The sequence below is a fragment of the Pelodiscus sinensis genome, chromosome 1, assembly GCF_049634645.1.
Source record: "Pelodiscus sinensis isolate JC-2024 chromosome 1, ASM4963464v1, whole genome shotgun sequence".
NCBI lineage: Eukaryota > Metazoa > Chordata > Testudines > Trionychidae > Pelodiscus > Pelodiscus sinensis.
In genome coordinates, this window is record NC_134711.1 from 110361110 (window position 1) to 110380739 (window position 19630).

General features: G+C 42.9%; 1 protein-coding gene across 34 annotated transcripts in view; it reads right to left on the minus strand.

The window, feature by feature from the left end:
• Positions 1 to 578: 578 nt before the first annotated feature.
• Positions 579 to 19630, minus strand: part of MICAL3 (microtubule associated monooxygenase, calponin and LIM domain containing 3) — a 234780-nt gene continuing 215728 nt past the window's right edge. For 25 of the 34 annotated variants that reach the window (XM_075896972.1, XM_075896909.1, XM_075896902.1 and 22 more), the window contains 4 exons: positions 12167 to 12232; positions 9018 to 9117; positions 7732 to 7805; positions 579 to 7640 (listed from right to left, as the gene is read on the minus strand). In XM_075896972.1, the coding sequence (XP_075753087.1) occupies positions 7456 to 7640; positions 7732 to 7805; positions 9018 to 9117; positions 12167 to 12232 (425 nt within the window). In that variant the 3' untranslated portion in view covers positions 579 to 7455. Of the gene's footprint in view, positions 7641 to 7731; positions 7806 to 9017; positions 9118 to 10734; positions 10803 to 12166; positions 12233 to 19630 lie in introns of those variants that run through there. The other 9 variants (XM_075896964.1, XM_075896930.1, XM_075896954.1 and 6 more) reach the window with 3 other exon arrangements.

Genomic DNA, 19630 nt, shown 5'->3' on the forward strand with positions numbered 1-19630 from the left:
CCAGATTTATAACCTGGTGCCAGTTCCTAGGATAAATTTGGCTCCTACAATCTCTCCCTACCAGCACCCTCTAGAACCGGGGTGTCCAATATATTAGCTAATAGCCACATGTGGGTATTTGTCTGGTTGAGTGTAGCTATTTGGCTTGAATAATGTGGCTATTTGGCTGTATGAGTGAGACTAGTTCACTACAGCCTGTTGGGACACCACGGCTCTAGACTATTTCATCTTTCATCAGTTCCAGTTCCTTCCCTGGAGAAGAACTTAGACATCACCGTATAAGACAGGGGAAGGATAGGCCATTGTGTGGGGCTTTATTAGAACAGCATACTTGTTTGTTGTATTTCAGGGCAAAAGGCCTCACATATTTCAACTGGGGTAAAAAGGTAAGTGACTTACTCAAGGTCACAAGGTAACTCCATGGCAGAAGCAGAACGCAGTACCAGTACCCAGTCCTTCACCTTAATAATAGGATCAACCTCTCTTGCTCCTTTATTTGCTCTTTTATAGAGTCTATTATGGAAGCCAGTGAAGAAATAAATGGTAATTGGAACAAATGGCAACTTCAGCAACAAAAAGAAAAAATAATGAATGACTTTATTTTTTAGTTCAGTTGGCCACTTGAGGTGCTAAAATCTCAACACCAACAAAAGCAAGTGTGCATAAAAACAAAAAAAGTAACACACAACCAAACCAAACCAAACCAAACCAGACAGGGTGGATGTTTTATACATATAGGGTACACACTTTCCTGTTAACACTCCACATTCACCAACTATACAAAGCCTTGAACAGTCTGAATATCAGAGTTCACTCACATCCCAATGGGAAGGTGCCAAAGCAAATCTCTTCAACTGGGCTGGACCTCACACATACATATACATATACATATATATATATATATATATACACATACATAGAGAGAGAGACAGAGACAGAGAGATTATTTAAATTACTGCAGTGCCATCACAACATGGCCTTTTCCCCTTCACATCTACACCTTTCATGACATCCTTGTCTGTTCAACTACCCTGCCTATATAGCACCGTCCTAAACAGCTCCAAAAGCAGAAAACATCTAATCTCTGTTACCTTGCCTCAGTCAAGGAGGATATGATCTCTCCCATGAATTATATACAAGCTATTTCATGGTACTCTGGGAGACTTCTTTTTATTGCAGATGTTAACAATTCCAACTCCTGAGAGCCACCTTGTGGCTTTTCACATTGTTACATTTGAGATTAAAGTATGCAACACTTCTTATCCATCAGCATCTCATGTAAACAGTTAATCACAAATTCATTTAAAAAGTTTTAACCAAAAGAGGTGATAGTGAATATTTAAAGATCAACTGGTAAAAAAAACAGAACCGACAGCTACTCTAGATCATGCAATCTAGATCTTTCAAATACTCCAAAATGTTATTGATTTAGATGTATAAAAATATCAAAAACTCTCTGGAGTGCAGACAAACATGCTAACTAGCTCTATGCAAGCTTTGTGTTTTGATGGAGGCCTGGACACTGCAAAACTATTTTTTTTTAACTGCCAGGGAACGATGGATCCATTGGTGTTTGCACAGCCAACATACAAAATATTTACAGGAAATTTGAAAACAGAGGGAGAGAAAACAGATTCATGTGACTGTTTTAAAATCTGCTGTTGCTTTATAATCCTATCCATATATGTTTAGCAAAGGAGCTTGCAACAAGAAGGCCCACTCTCTAGTTCCAATTGGACAAATGGGATTTTGATTAAGCTAAAAAGATAAAATTGTATTTGGAAATTAAAGGTAAAAGATATTCATGTTCTTCCCCTTGCACAGTTTTCCTCTGGATGAATGATTTCCAGAGCAGGCATGGGATAGGGAAGGAACAAGGCACAACCCTTTAGTGGCTTCACCAAGTTGCAACTCTGAAAGAATGATCCCCCACTTTTCAATCTGATCCCAGCCCAGAGCACAGGTTGCCCTCATCTAATTTGCCCCTCAGAGTGAGGGTGTGAATTCCTACTCTAGGTAAAGGGGAGTCCAACTCTGCTCAGAATTTCAGGGAAACCTCATCCCAGGCACTGGAGAACTTAACTCCACCCAGAATACATTACCCCTCCATGAATCAGGCCCCCGCTATTTTTCAGCTCAGCCCAAAAAGTACATTAAGAAATATGAAGCCACTGTTTCCTGTTCCCCTAAATCCTAAGAAGAAGCACCTCAACACTGCAGCAGTCAGAAATCAACCACTTCTTTCCATCCGAGAGCGCCTGACTCCTGTTTGTCCACAGATTGCTTTAAAAAGCTAAAGCAGCCCCCAACGTAGACTTTCCCATCCCTCAACAATGAAGACTTAATCATCTCATTTAGGACACGGTGTCTCTGTCCAGCTTCTGCACATGAAAGCCACACTCCCACTATGGCTAGTTACCATCTGCTTTGGGGGCTCACAATGCCTCCATTGGGGATAGGAGCCAGCACCCTTTCTTCAAGATTAGCTCTATTGCAGTTTTACTGGAATTTCAGACACAAGGGAAGAGGTGGGAAAGTGGTTATTGAATGGGCAGTTTGTGAATGTTTACCTTTCCAGTGATTGGGGGAACATCTCTAATGCAGAGAGACCTGTAGCAGAGGGAGCCATTTCTCAAGATGGGGATTATTTAATTTCATTTTATAGGACTAGTCAAAGGAATCAGGGCACAGTGCATCAGACAGGCATATAAAATTTAGATTATTTAACCACAGCAACTTTTCTCATACCAATACAGTCATGAACAAACAACAAAACTATTAAAGGAAAAGGATTTAGTGAGTTTTTCCTTAGAGTAACATTAGGGCCCTATTTATTCCTGCTTTGTTGTAGTTCAGACTGTCTGGGGAGGGCGGGATTACTGGATGGGTGTTGGGAATGGAGAGGGAGGGAGCTTTTGTTACTGACCACATGAGCCAAGGATACTGCCCTCAAGGTCTGTTTTTAATGGTCTCTTTCAGACAAAGGAAATTAAAAACCATGGAGCTCTTTGCATCCTACAGTTCACACCTGGCAGGGCTGTACACCAGGTCCCAACAGAGATCACATTGCTGACATACAACTCTGAAATCACATTGCTTCAGGTGGGAGGGAGCTATTCTTGGAAGACTATGCTATAATATGAAATATCCTAAGCTCAGTGAGAAGAAGAGTAAATGAGTAAAACAAAAAAAGTTAAATATCTTAAATAGAATTGAAAAACAATTAAGTACCAAACAAAAAGCCAGGATGAATTAACATAGGGCTGAAGGGATCAGCACTGCCTTTAGAAAGTACAGCAAACCTTCAAAGTTGTAAGGTAAGTCTTATAAAATATGTATTTTTATTTACTTTAATGTTTGTTTATATTATAGAGCTTCATAATTAGGAAACTTTGCATCTTAGGCACTTTCTAACAGTGAAATACATGCAGCCCTACTCTGTATCAGCATGAGAACCCTGAGATGCAGCCTCAAAAGGGGTAGGAGCTACTGAGAAAGATAATCCCCTTATGGTGGAGAAACTGAAGAAGTGGCAGAGATTCTAGCAGTTGGTTTGAAAAATTATGAACTATCTATTTAGCTCAGTGCCCAAAGCCGCAAACACATAGCTCTTACTACTGTGTAGCGTACCCCTGAAGGGGCTCTTCTCAGTGGTCATATGCTTAGTAGTACATAGTTTGCAGGATCAGGCACTAAGGATATGTCCATACTGCAGCTTGGAACGCGCCTTGCAATGAAAGTAGAGATACACTAGCTTTGCTTAAGCTCTCATGCTAAAAACAGCAGCATGGACACTGTGGCAACGCTGACAGTAGGAGCAAGCCACCAGGGTTGGACTAAGGATGTTAAAGACTAGATGACTATCCTATAAGCAAATACTTACCAGATAGCCAGTTGACTCATCGATTCCCTCCCCTTTGCTGACTCCATCAGATAGAGGCAGCAAAGGGGCGGGGAGGGGGGGCGGAGGAGGAAGAGGGGGTACCTTCAAAGTGGCTCCACGTGGCATTTCAAATCGGCAGTGCAGCATGGAGTCCCCCTGCTGACCCTGGGCTCCATGAGGGCGTTTCCGCTTTGAAATGCACAAAAGCCCCCGCTGGGGACTCCTGTACATTTCAAAGCTGGCACCTGCGTGCAGCCCAGAGTCAGTGGGACTTCCCGCTGGTCCAGGTCTGCATGCAGAGTTCTGCATTCCTCCTTTGAAATCCCACTGGGGGCTCTTGTACATTTCAAAGGAGGAATGCAGAAGTGCCCATCAACTAGTCGATGGAAATTCCATCAACTACGCAATTAACTGCTAGTTAACATCCTTAGGTTGGACCAGCTGGTCCATGGGTGGCAAGCCAGTGCTGCAATGTCCACAGTGCTATTTTTAGCATGCTAGTTCATGCAGAGCTAAGTCTGTGTCTGTCCACCTGGGCTGGAAGGCTCACTCCTCCCTGTAGCAGAGACATACCCTCAGGGTGTGTCTAGACTACAGGGTTTGTTTTGTTTTGTTTTTTCCAAAAAAAGTGGACTTTTTTCTAAAAAACTTCCCCTGTGTCTACACTGCAGCTGCATTCTTTCAAAATTAAATCAAACGAATGTGGCTTTTTTTCAACCATGGTAAACCTCATTTTATGAGGAAGAACACCTTTTTTTGAAAGAACACTTTTGAAAAAAGGCGTTCTTGAATGCAAACCGGGCTTTTTCGAAAGAGAGCATCCAGACTGCCTGGGTGCTCTCTTTCGAAAAAGCGACTCACTTTTTCGAAAGAAGTGGTTGCAGTCTAGATGCTTTCTTTCAAAAGGTTTGTAGTCTAGACGTAGCCTAAGAGATTATAACCAGTTGATGCAGTTTGCTTTTTAAATCTCAAATCAATCCCTACCCCATCCAATTCCTAAAATTAATTTTTCATCTGAAATGCTAGTTTCTTTTCAAAGAACCACTTCAGGCCACCTATCACAGGGGCAGCAGGGGCTGGTGCTCAGGAGACAAGCCAGCTTTTGCAGTCATTGAATTACTTAAATAAGAATCCATATTAAAAGATATTCTTGTTCCTGAGATGAGATTTTTGCTTGGAGATCAGTTTTAAAATTATTTGTACTGCTCCAAAATTGGCTGAGGAGTCTCACCCCATTTCCTCTTATTCTTTTCTCTCCCTAGCAAAGGGTAGGGCTTTAAATTAGGATGAACCTGTCCCTCTAGCCCAAGGCTGGATTATCCTCCCTCCACATCTGAGCGGTTTGAAGCCAGCAACTCCTTCGTCCCCAGGGACTGAGTATCCTGCCTCCTGCATGTTCCCAGTCTCAGCCTGTTTAGGAATAGAAATAGCACTTAAGTTCCAAACTCAGCTTTCACCAAACTGCACAGACTGCTGAGCCAGCCCATGGTATGGTTGTTACCAAAAATGGAGGCATGCACTTGTACTAACAGAGGCACATTTCTCTGAGGCTGCAGGCTTGCCATCCTCACATTCAAGGCAGCACATAACACTCAGTGCACATTGCCACAGTCATGTTGTTATTCATTCTACAAGTTCACAGAGTTAGAACTTCTTACTCGGATTCACTTGCAAAAGCAGGTAGTTTGAAAACATGCACCCCGATACAAGAGTCTATATATTTCATTCTAAAAAATAAAGCATTTAATTAGTGCTTATGTGATGGATTTTCTTAAAATGTAAGTGAACTCAAATACAAAGTATGCCCTTTACTGCTTTTTATTATGTAAAAAAGGCCCCAGTTTTGGTTTTTAATTGTTTTTCTTTCTTCTTCTTTTAAAAAAAAACACATGTGGATTAGGTCCTGCCCACTACTGCAAGTAGGAGTACAATGGGCATCCTCCTGGATCAAAGGTAGCAGCTCTGGGAGAGGACCACACTGGCAGAGGCAGAAAGAATTGTGCTGAATTTGCTTAGCTGGATGTCACTCTAGATAGCTCTTACAGTGGCAGGGTTCACCAGTCAGAGATTGGGGGGGGGGGGCGCGATAATTTTTAGGTCACAGTTTTGGCTTTCTTGTTACAAACTATTAATTTACAGGCTGTTAGTCCAGAGATCTGAGAGAGGGAACACGGGATTTGTTATATACACTACAGGTTTTTCATTGCTCCATGGATATGCAAGAGTTCACCATTAAAAGGACTAGGCCAGGACAGGATGCATACCTGGGTCCATGAATTCTTCCCTGTATGCAAAGCAGGAACCAATCTATAGTAGTGTCTTGCTCTCCTGGAGTTACAACATACACTCCTCCCTGATTCAAGAAGTGTAACAATACATTATTAATAACAATATTAATAAATAGCCACAGGTAACAAGAGTATTATAACATAGAAGCAGAGGTTGTGGGATGCAGTAGGCAAACACCCATCACTCACTTGTCCATTTGTTTCTTAAAAGGTACAAAAATGAATCTTCTTTCAAGTATTAAAAAAATAAGTTAATCGACATAAAAGGGTCAAGGTGACTGAGGGCCCAAGCAGGTCTTAAGCTTCATTTCTGATGTGCAAAAATGAAATAGAGGGAGAAACACCCAAACACTTGAAGCGTCTCAATGTTCATCCAGAAGGGGCTCCCTCTCTTGGTTTAAAAGCCAGGGAATGCCGTTTAATGACCCCCCCTCAAAACACTTACCATTGTCCCACAAAGCATTTTCCAGTGTCAAAATGGTCGCAACAAAAAACAAAACAGAGAAACTCATTAGCCTCTGAACAGTGGCCATGAACACACAAGACCAGCAGTAGCTCTCTGTCCAGTGTATAGCAAAGTGGGGGAGAATTCCCCTCTCCTTCTCATAATCACAACTCTGGAGAGTACAAAAAAAGCCAGAATGGGCAGAAGAGGTTTCAAACAAACACGCCACCAATGTTTTCTCTTTCCAGTATCCTTCACATCCATGCACAATAATCGCTTCAGGTTTGTTTCTTTGGTGGGGAGGAAGAACAAAACAAAGAAGGTGCTGCTCTGGCCTTTGAGAGCTCTCCTTTAAATGGTTAACTCCCCCAGGGACTGCTACAGGCTGCTGTAGTTTCAGGAGAGGGTAGCCATTTCTCTCCCTCTTATTAAAAAAATGCTAGTAGTGAAAAAGGGAGAGAGATCAGATTGCAGCAAATCCAGTTTGGGTCAGGGTTCTTCCCCCATTGAAAGGTATTAAACCCTTCCTCTACAAAAAGTTTACCCTTTTGCCTCACATCACAAAACCCTAATGGCCCCTTGTATAGGACCTCAAGGACACAGTGCAATCTCAAGCCACCATCTTATCTTCAGCTTGGTTTGCAGACATAGTGTGGGATCCATGCCTCTAGAGCCAAGCCACTTATCAAAAGGCTTCTGGGTGCTTCAAACTGAATTCCTGCATGCTGCAGAACCCTTAGCAAGGTTTCCTCACTCAAGATCTCTCGATCCAGGTAGTTCTGGCAAACTCAGTGTAGGCCAACTGGGTAGCACAGACCAGCTGAGGTGAGTATGTTAGCTCAGGACCAGTTCAAGCTAGAGCCCTTGGACAGCATAACAGCTTCCAGGTCCTTGTCTTCTTCTTTTTCTCGAAGCCGCTGCTCCTCAAGTAGGGCCACCAGAGAGTCTCTCTGCTCCACCACTTCTAGCATCTCATTCAAGATCCTCTTCTCTTCTGACAGCTCCTCATCTGTTTTCAGGTGATCTGGAGAAAAAAAAAAACATGTCAAAGGACCCAGGACTGGAAACAAGTACATGAGCACACTCCTTGGATTGCTGTGTCTCTTGATACTTACCTTCCACTGCCATTCTTTCCCGGAGTTCCTGCTGCAGCCGGCTTTGCCTATCTTCCAGCTCCAGTTCTCGAGCACTGAAAAGAGAAAGAAAGCAAGAATGAACCTATGGTGTGCGCTGTGCTAGTTAGGAGCTATCACACAAATTACCACGTAAGTAAATTAAAATATTCTGGTGTTTACTTTCCTCCCACCCAATTCTATTTACTTTCCCAGACACCCCCTTCCAGCACTGTTGTGACTCTTTCGGAACAACACTGGAGAGGTGCAGCCAATTCTTTCCTGATTAAAATGTAATCTTAATGCTTCCCCACCACCAGCGTTCGGTTGGGGTGGGGAGATGGAGAAAGAGCCCCTTTTTCACATGACTGGGCAGCAACCAGCCATCCTGCTTTCTTAAACTGATCTTATTCACAGTGCCATCGGCTAGATTTAAAATCTAAGCCAGAGACAGTGTGAAGGAGCAGTTGCATCAGCAGTCAATGCTCAAGCCACATTTTACCTCTATGCAAGTCTCCCTTCTGCTATATCCCGCTCTGAAGAAAAAGTTACCTACCAAGTAACGGATATCCGAGGGCACTGGCTCCTCAGATTCTAATCTGGGCAGCATTTTAGTGCTTCTCTGGTAGTAGCATCCCAGAGTGCCCTGAAGCTTTTGAAACCAAAGTCAAGGCATGCCTGCTCACAAACTTATTTCAGTAGAATGTAAAGCATTTGGTGGCATAAACACTAAGTAAGCCCCTGGTGTTCCTAATCTGGAAAAGAGCTGGAGGATCTGGGCCCAGTTAGGGGTCCCACTGTAGACAGAGAAGTGAGGGCTACAGAATCTATTTATAGAAGGGATCAGAATGCAGACAGCACAGCTGCATGCAAAAAAGGACCTTGCACCAGCAAGCAAATGGGTTGCACTGTTATCTGCCAAAGCCCACCTGTCACTAAAACTACAGACTGAGGATGAGCTGGCATGCAAGTGATGCTCTGTACAGAAACAGCCTGAGAGGACGCTGGGAGAGCTTATATCTTGGGCTAAGCATTCACACGCAGGGCATATCCGTAGCTTTTGTGCTTCCACTCATCATTAGCTCTTTTTGTTCTAGAGATTCTTTCAAAATGTACTTTTATTAACTTACTGGCTGGGAACTGCATTTTGTCCAAGAGGCTTCTGATCACATATAACTGGCCTTTTGCCATCACAGCCAAGACAGAGCTGGAGGCAGGCCCTGCCAGTGCTATCTGAGAGTAATCTGAAGCTGCGCTACCCCATGCAGAAAGACCTCTTGCTCACTCACAATATCATCAGCTCAGACTCATAGCGAACCAAAGCATTCTTCTCCTGCACCAGCTTGAACCACTCCTGCATCAGCTTCGGATCATCCTTCTTCCCCATGCCTGCCAAGAGAGAAAACCTGTAAGTTTTCACGACGATGCCTTGCCATTCCCACAAGCCCAACAGCCAGGAACAAAAAAAGAGGGCAAAATGTGCAAAGAAAGCCGAGCAAGATGCTGCCAGAGCACTCCCAAGCCGGGTCCATTTAGTTTGCCTACAGCACATAGAAAGAGGAGGGCACAGACCTGTAGATGTCAACTTCTAAAGAGTTCTCTCTTCCTTGGATCAACACGTTTGGAATCCTTTTTTGCTACTGCCCCTCCCCTGTCTTCTCATTCTGGTAAACCCATAATTTAGTGGCTCATTTCTATTTAGCCTTCCTGAAATTAAACTGAACTTTGTAACAACTTTTTTGCACCTCCTCCATGTTATGGTCTTTAAGGTATGCTGACTGGAACCTCTTCCCTGCCAAACCCTGTGTACCCATTATGTTATATCCTCCAGTCCTTCAGTCATATCAACTGAATCACTGTTCTTTTACTGGCTAAGAGTGGCTCCTTGCCACCTCTATTGAAAACCTTCTTTTTCACTGGCTCATCTGTTGATGAATTCTCTTCTCCTGTAATTTCTTCCTGCTACATCTCCATTCTCATTGGTGAGTCTTTTGCTTACTGCATCTATTAACAGCAGCTCACTATATCCTATAAATACGTTATTCCTGGAATTTCTCATCAGTGCTAGAATGACACACTCAGAAAGCCATGCTACACTTGCTAATAAAAGGGAGAAAGCGAGAACTGACTTTTTGCAAATCTGATTTTATTTTAAAAGAAACAACCTCATCCTCATCTCATAATCCAAAGGCAAGGTTCCGATGATGTCACATGTAGTGCAGATGAAATAGCTACACTATGTTCTCTTGAACTCTCTGCACTGACTCAAGATATGTCTCAGACCGCACAATACCCCAAGAACAGTGGTGGGTAACCTGCAGTGCACCAGCCACAGGTGCACACCCAGGATAATCCACTGGCAGTCTGCGAGATAATTTAGTTACATTGACGGTCGGCACATATCACCTTCTGCAGCTTCCAGCAGCCACAGTTTGCCATGTCTGGCCAATGGGAGCTGTGGGAAGTGGCGGCCAGCACATCCCAGTGGCCCCCTTTGTCTTCAGGCACGGCCCCCACAGCTCCTATTCTCCAGGAAAGGCAGACTGCAGCCACTGCAAGCTGCATGGTGCTTGCAGCTGCTCAACATAAATAAAACGTTTCACAGCTCGCCAGTGGGTTACCTTGATGGGCCCTGTGCGGCTCACAGGCCATAGATTGCCCACCACTGCCATAAAAGCTCTTCCAAGGTAATTCCTATTGTGATCCTGCAATGAGTTACATGCAGGGGGACCCCTCGGCAGGCAGAAAGTCCCACTGAAATCACTAGGAAGTTGCCTGTCTGCAGGGGGTTGTTGCAAGACGGGGCCTTCAAACTGAGCTCAAAGGTGCAGAGATTTGAGCACAGCATTGTTGGTGTTTATAACACAAGCCTCTATCAGCATCATGCCTGAAAATCATCTCCTCTTACTCTCCACAGACTAACAAGGTTTCCCAGATTAATTGACATATCTGTTTACTTATACTTTATAGACACTTAGCATCTATATTAAAAGCAGTGTCTCTTACTTTTAAGCAGTCTTATTAGGGTTGCCAGGTGTCCGGTTTTGAACCGGACAGTCCAATATTTGAGCTTTCTGTTCGGGAAACAAATTGAGAAAATATAAATGAGAAAATATAAATGTCCGGTATATTCTAAATGAGATGTAATGTAGATTGTGATGTAATGTCAAGTGTGTCGGTATTTTTGTTGAAACCATCTGGCAACCCTAACTCTTTTAGAGGCCAAAAATAACCAGACAGAAGATTTACTATTTAAATACCAGATACGGAGAAGTTGGAAATATGTGCCACACCAATGACCTGTGAATTCATATCTGTGCCCTGCCTCTATCCCTAGCTCCTACCAGCCCTTACACTGAAGTCACATGGAAGACCCAGTATTTCTTGCTAAGCAGCAGTGAAGCTGCTGCCTAGCTGCTGAAAGCCAGAAATAGTAAATATTTAGGGGATACTACCCCTCTCCCCCGCAAGAGATTCTGGCTCTCTGGATTTTATACTAGTCTGTTGCTCCGTTCCAAGCAATCCTTTCCGAGCATCTATGCACAATATGCCCAGGTGGCCATGGGAGGGGGAGCTTAGACATGCAGATGTCCAGTGCAGTGGCGCCATGAAAGCACTGGGAATCTCCCCACCCTTTCCAGTGCCAGGATATAAAATAAATGCCTCTAAGAAACAGCCAAATACACCTTGCTACTAACCCATGAATAGCTTTTCTTTATGTATGTATTTGTTTTTAACAGCCAATGAGCAGAGGGATGTGGGAGGGGTGGGGAGGGCAGGGTGGACAGTCAATGTGAGAGCACCATGGAAAGCGGAATAAGTGGTTAGCGAAATTAACTGTGATCACATTCCACCCCCTACCCCATGCCTTGGCAATGGAAACTCTACTATGGCAAACTCCATCCGGGACAAAGTCAAGAATGCATTCAGCAAGACATGGATCACGGAAGACCAGTCTGGTTTAGGTTGGTTGGTTTTTGAAAGCTCAGGGATGTTTTGCAAACCAGTCTTTGTAAGGACACAGTATTCCTTTAATCCATCATATTAAATAGTCAAATTAAATAGTCATTTAAGGAAAGAGATTCTCTTCCCTCATCCCTTGCCCCATCTCCCAGACACCTATGACAAAGAATAGAGAAATCAAATACACCAAATGAAAACAGGAGCTTTAGGGTAGGACACTGCTTCTGCTGCCATTGCAAATCAATGCCCAGTGACCTTGAGACTACCCCATCCCCAATTCAAAACAGAGAAAGGGATACTGTACCTTAAAAAATTGCACACTCATACAAGCCTGCTACAGAGATTGCTATTGAGACGGAGGGAAGGAGACAGGAGGGCTTTGGAGGTTGGATATAAGAGATATTTTTGTCACCAGCTGACTAGTGCTGCTATGAAAATTCATCTGAGGAAGACAGGTTGCGTGAGGTTACATTACCTTCATGGGCACAGCAAGGGCAGAAGGAGAGAGGTCTACGACGTGGTGTCCCGGCATTGGGGTCAACTTCAATAAGACCAAATGAGGAAGAGGTAGGAGAGGAGGAGGCAAGGAAGAGGGGGACAGGAATGAAATAAAAGACAAGCAGAGGACAAAAAGCATAAAGAGTGAGAAAGAAAGGAAACAACAAGAAGAAAAGAAAATACAAGAAATGGAGAAGCCGAAACAAGGGAAACAGTCTACAGATGAGTAAGATCCCTCATCAGCACAGATAACAGACAGGAGCAGACTGAGGCAGTGGGAGAAGCAGTTACTGAGCTGTACAATCACTGACAGGAAGACTGCTTTTGAGTTTTTCCTGTTCATTGTGGGTTTTCAGCTTCAGAATCTTCATTCTAACACTATGTTGAGTGTATAAGACACCAGGAGAGTAAGTGAAGAGAGGTGAATAATTATCTCCTGCTGGTAAATGTCAGCATTTAAAATAAGGTCTAAAAGGTCTCAACTGCCTACACAAGGCATCACCTCTAAATAGCCATCCTATCTTACAGGTTTAGCATAACCATGCTCTCTTTTTCAAGTTAGGGAAAGCAATGCTGGAAGGGTCCCTTCTTTATGGAACTGAGTTCTCCCTGATGGGGAACATGGCAGTGAGAATTTGATTCTCTTGGGGCATGGGAACCTGCTCATTAGGATCCCGAGAAGCAAACATGGAAAGTACACATGTTCTTAATAGGATTATAGATGTTTAGAATGGGGAACAATGTTTAATGGTCAAAAATCACCTGTGTCAGTACATATGGGGTTAAGATCAGTCAATAAGCTTTGCAACTTTAATTTATATTTAAGGACCCGCATCACCATTCCAGATTCTGGCTCATAAGGTGACAGGGAAGCAGAGGTCTCCTGAAGGCCTGTGTCCATAAACTCTGCTTTGGGAAGGGTGGTGAAAATGACCCCATAAATCTTTTCCGTCTTTTCTGCTATGACTCCATGAAGCACAACAATATATCATCCGTGCAAGAGCTCCACTGTTTTAAAATTGAATTTGCCTTTCACCAGACTTCAATATTAGAGAGACTAGGAGTAGGCACAGAGTGAAAGCCTACTGCCTCAGCTCTGTCCTGCCAAGTCCTTGGATAAAAATTGCAAACATTCTCAATCAAAAGCCTTTCAATGTGCTCTCAGAGAACAAACACTGACCCTGCTAAAAGCTGGACGGTCATCCCAGATGTCAACATGAAATGGAATCCCCTCTTAAACAGCATGTCCACCAATAATTATTAACATTTCTAACAGTATCTCAGGAGAATACATGCACCAAGAAGGTGAAATGCCTGAATATCAAAGCAGGAGGATTAAGACACCTGCTACTCTGCATATACAACTATTGTTAAAAAGGAAGGAATGCCTGCATCAGGGAAAGGCAGCAACAATATGACAAGGAGAATTCATAACCCAGAGAATTCAAAATAACACAGCAGGCACAATAGTGAGGCAGCTTTCACTATAGAAACCTAGTATATCAGAGAACAGGGAGAGGTGTTAGAGAAGGGACCATCACAGAAATAGCGCAGCACACATAGGACACACTGGAGTGAGGGGGAGAGTACAACAGCTTGCAAAATCCTGTGGCTGAGCAGCATTGTGCTCTCAGACAGGAAGAATATTTCGCACAGGGTGTAGAAAGGCTAACATTAGGAGAGAGGTTCCAAAATCGGTCATGCGAGTTATAGATAGCGCCTCATGTCACTTACATTCAAAAATCCTCTTTTCAGCTCATCTGGAACTTTCTAAAAAGAACTGAATTTAGACTGAAATTTCTTGGTCTGAACCGAGAAGCGTGCCTCCCCTCCCCTACCGGGAAAGAGAGTTTTCAAACTTTTGAGATATTTTTCAGATTTTTTTTGTTTGTTGGTGGTGGCATAAAAACACAACCCCAGCTTTCATTAAATGATTCAGACTTGGTGGCTGATTAATACCTTACTTTGCCTTGTTAGTAGAAAATTTTGCTTGGAAACTGAAAATTTATATAAAGGCAGTGTGCTGAGTACACACCATCTGAACATCTCACCTCTTCACTGAAACTCTACTTTTTCTGTGAGGAAAACAAACTATAACCCATGTCAATATGTTAATCACCACTTCCATCTCCTGCTATGAAATATTCAAAGTAATCATATCAGTGTTTTCTTGGCTGATCTTTGTTTTTTAGACTGTGAGCTCTTTGGAGACAAAGACTTTTTTATGATTTAAGAGCACTGGGCACTGTGTCAAAACAGAATCTTCAGAAATATGCACCAAACTGTGTTGCTACAAATGTTCAAGTTGCAGAGGCTGGAAAGATTATGCGTCACTTACATTTGAATATACAATCATTGTAAGAACCATTAGTAGTTCCAGAAATAGCAGCTGCAGACTGCATAGACTGTTATTTGTCAAACAAGAACTGAGCAGCCTAGCATGTTATGTGGTTTGACTGGTAGTCCATGCAAACATGGTTATAGATTACTACATGTAGCTATCACTGGAGAATCACAGAGCAAGGTACCAGGCGTAGGTATAAACCCTGGTCTGCTGCATAATGCCACAGAACATATCCACCACACACGACTATATTGATGGGCTATTTTGTAACTACAATGTGGAAGCTCTTCTTGCAGTTCTGGTTGATTTTTTTTCTTGCTCCTAACCTCTTCTTATTTGGTAATACCCTCGACCTCTCCCCAGCAAAGTGTGCTAACAATCAAGTTATGAAGGCTTCAGGTGCCCATAACAACTGTAACTCTAGCCCATTAAATGAATATTAATACTGCTCTGCCAGTAAGTCAGTGTACATAACCTGAATTATGCACTGTCAAATTATATTTCATCGTATCCCTTTCTATTGCCCCAGACGAAAGCATGGAGCATGTCATGTCAGTACATACAATTTATGTGATCCTATATAGCAGGGCAGAAATCAGGTTGTTCTGGAAAACCAGCAAGTCTTTTTAAAAAACCACATAGTTTTATATGATGAACACACCAAACAACAAAGAACAGAATAAAATGCAATCCTTTCTAGATTGAAATCTTACCTTCTTATCAAGTCAGCTGTTACACTCTAGCACGTGCCATGATCTGAAGCCAAAGCTATCATAGAATCCATCTGGTTAGTTTCCAGACAGGTACTATTGTTTTAATAGAATCATAAAAATAGAGGGCTGGGAGGAATTTCAAGAAGTCATCGAATACAGCTCCATGTGCTCAGACAGGACCAAGTAATCCTAGCCCATTCCTGTCAGGTGTTTGTCCAACCTGTTCTTAAAAACCTCTAGTGAGGGGGATTCCACAACTTCCTTTGGAAGCCTAGTCTTATTGTGATAAAGCTTTTTCTAATATCCAATCTAAGTCTCCTTTATGCAAATTAAGCCCATTGCTTGTCCTATTTTCAGTGGACACGGAGAGCAACTAATCACCTTCATCACAGCCCTTAACATTGCTGAAGACTTATCAGGTCCTCTTTCAGACTTTTTTTTCTCTGCATGGCCAGTTCCCTTAGATCAGGTTTAACAAACTTTTTTTGTTTTTTTGGTAACTCTGGAATCTCTTCAATTGGTCCACATCTTTCCTAAAGTGTGGTACCCAGAACTGGACACAGAGCTCCAGCCAAGGCCCCATCAATGAGTGCCAAGCAAAGCAGGACAATCACCTCCCATGTCTTTCTTACAACACTCCTGTTTTATACCCCACAATGAGAGTAGCTCTTTTGCACCTGCATTGCACTGTTGATTCGTATTCAATCTATGATCTAGTGTTAACATATCCTTTGGTTTAGGCCTCTTCCTTTGGTTTAGGCCTCAGATCCTTTTCAGCAGTACTGTCACCTTTGATTCCTCATTTTGTAGCAGTGCATTTGATTTTCCCTTCCTATGCATAGTACTTTGCATTTGTTGATACTGAATTGCAGCTTGATTTCCAATCAATTCTCCAATTTGTGAAGTTATTTTGAATTAAAATCCTGCCCCTCAAAATGCTTGCAACTGCCCCCAGTTTGATGCCATCTGCAAGTCTGAAAAAAACATACTTCATTATCCAAATCACAATGAAAATATTGACTAGTACCAGACCCAGGACTGACAAATCCATGCTGGCTATTCCTTATAACTCTATTATCCTCTGGTGCTTGTTTAATAATTTATTCCAGTATCTTTCCAGGTGCTGAAGTTAGGTTGACTGGTCTGCAATTCCCTGAGTCTTTTAAGTTCCCCCTTTTAAGGTTAGCTAGTATGTCTGCCCCTTGTCCAGTCCTTTGGGATTTCATCCATCATCTGGGAATTCTCAAAGAAAACTGCTAATGATTCCTGGATTACTTCAGCTAGTTCCTTAAGGACCTGAGGATGAATTTAATCAGATCCTTCTGACTTGAACAGATCTAACATCTAAATATCCTTTAACACAGGGGTTCACAAACTCCATTGCACCATGACTTCCTTCTGAGACAAAAATTACTACACAACCCCAGGAGGAGGGACTGACATCTGAGCCTGCCAAAACTTTGACACTGCAGTGAAGAGGCCTAAACCAAAGCCTGAACCCCATCACCCTGGGCTAGGGCCTGTAACCTGAACCCCAACACCTAGGTCTGAAGCCAAAGCTTGAGCCCCAGGCAGTGGTGTTCGCGCTTCAACTTTGGCCCCAGTCAGTCTAACACTAGCCCTGGCAAGCCCATTCAAACAATGTTGTGACCCATTTTGGGGTCTCAACCTCAGTTTGAGAACCTCTGCTTTAACCTGTTCTTCCTCTGTTTTAGCTTGTGTTCATTCCCCCTTGTTGTTAATATTAATCGTACTGAGTATCTTGTTACCATTAACTTGTTTAATGAAGACTGAGGCAAAATAAACCTTAAACTTCTTGATATCATCAGATATTAGCTTTCCTTGGGAGACTTATACTTTCCTTCATCTTTCTATTATTCCTAATATATTTAAAGACCTTCTTCTTATTGCCTTATGTCACTTGCTACGTGTAATACATGTTGTACCTTAACCTTTCTGATTTTGTTCCTATCTGCTTGTGCTATTCTTTTGTATTCCTCAGTAATTCTTCCACATTTTCACTTTTTGTAGTACTTGTCGTTTTTGATTTTCAGGTCACTGAAGAACTTGGTCTTTTCTCTATTCTTCCTTAAGAAACTGCCTGCTCCACTGAGCTATTTCCTTTAGATTTTATTTCCCATAGAACTTGACCTACCTTTTCTCCGCAATTGTCACAATCTTATTTTTTAAGTCCATTGTCTTTATTCTGCTGGTGTCAGTCCTTTCTTTCCTTTTAGAATAATGAAATCATTCATTTCCTGATCACTTTCACTCAAATTGCTGTTCACCTTAGGATTCACTATCAATTGCTCCCTATTGATCAGAATCAAGTCTAAAATAGCTGCTCCTTGGTTACTACTCCCATTTTCTGAAACAATACAAAACATTCCCAAAATACTCCACAAACTTTTTGGAAATGTGGTGTTTTGCCGTATTGCTTTTCCAACTGATGTCTATGTCATTATGTCTTAAACTGTAGGTCAGAACCCCAAAGTGGATAGCAGCCCCCTTTGAATGGTGTTACCAGAGCTGGCTTAGACTTGCTGGGGCCCGAGTCTCAAGGCCAAGCCCCATTGCCCAGTGTAAAACCAAAATTTGAGGGCTTCAGCCCTGAGCAGCTAGGCTCAGGTTGCAAGCTCCCTGCCTGGGGTTGAAGCCCGTGAGCTTCACCTTTGGCCCCCCTGCCCAAAGCAGTTTTTCCCAGTTTCCCTCTCGTATCAGAACCACTGTTCCACCCTTGCAGCTTTTTGCAGTAACCATCTCATAACAAACTTCTTATTCTTCTCAGTGTCTTCCTCCTCACCACCACCAGAAATACCTCCACACCAAGCCACAAATGATTCTTTAGTATCCAAAGTTACTGCCAAAAGCACTGGTGATCTAATTCTACTGCATCCCCATCAGAATCCCCTCTCCTTTCTAGCCTCTTTACTTCTCTACTTGCTACTTTCTTCAACCAGAAGCACCTATTCTTCTTATTGGCTTATACTAATGCTTCTTCCTCCAGCAGAATGTCCTCTGCTCCCAGTCATAATAAGTGACTTGGAAAGGGCTCCAGACTTTTTTATTTTTAATCTATAAGCACGATGTTGCCACTGTATTACAGAATTTTGGGGAAAGCTACAGAGTATTTGCAATGTGTTGACTATCCTGTACTGCATAGCATATTGTACTGCAGTGAATTACTATTGTAACATTTATAAAGCACCCATCATCATGGTATGGTATGATACTGTGCTCTATTATTGTATTATGCAATTTGAAACAGCTCATTTTACTGGATCATGGACCACTCTACTACCCCCATCCTATGCTGTACAACGCAACATCTCTGCTCTCCTTCTGTCTGTTTGTATTTCATGGAGCAAGGGAAGTATTGACCCCAACTGCATTCCCATCATACCTAGGGAGGGAGGGCATCACATGGTCCCAGCCTCCCTGGCCCTGGAGCACGGGGAAGGCAGGCACCCCCAGTCTACTGCACTGGAGCACAGGAAGGATGCACTACCCCAGTGTCCCCAGCCTGAGCATAGCTGAAGCCCGGGGCAGCCCGGGAGCCGTGCTGAAGCAGGGGGCAGAGTGTGGGAAGGTAATGCCTTCCCCTGCCTCTTAGACCTGCCGCCCATTCTACTGAGAGATGGTGCATCATAAACACAAAGAAAGCACCAGGCATGACCAGGCAGAATGAAGAAAGTACAACAGAAAAGCTGAAGGTGGAAGCAGGATTCCTAAGCTAAACCCCACCATCAGCTTCTGTACATCTTTTCTGCCTGAGCCCTATGGGATGAGAGCTGAGCTGCTTTCCCTGAGCACTGCTGAGCATGTACACCTCCTACTGATGTCAAATGATGCCCCTCAGGCCAAGGGGGTCAGGTTCTTTAGGAAGTGCTGCCTCATAGCCAAGGCATTATATTTGCACACTGCTGGCTAACCATAGCGGTTTGGCAGCCAGCCCAAAGAAGAGCTGGCCAGAAGAACCAGATCAGAGGTGGATTCTTGTACATTGCTGTGGTGACAGATGGCTTCACAAGCTGAGGAAAGAGGAAGTGAGAGATACTTTTATGCAACCCACAATAACTTCCCTTTAGTAGCCAGAGCAAGGGCATTAGTTTGAAGTCTGAGATAAAAACCCAATCCATATCTGAGTTAGACCAATACAAAAAATCCTTTGTCTAATCATGGCGGATTGTCTCTTTTTTTCATTCCTCTGAAGTCCTCCCCTCCTCTTGGAACCTTATGCTTGCCATCCTGATTTCAACTGTGAGACTAATTTGCAAGTCTTTAAAGGGACACTGTCAACTTGAATTGAGTTAGAAAAACCCCAAAGTTTCTGGTACAGCCTGTTTTAAACAGGATGCACAGAATTAAACTACTATTAGTAGTC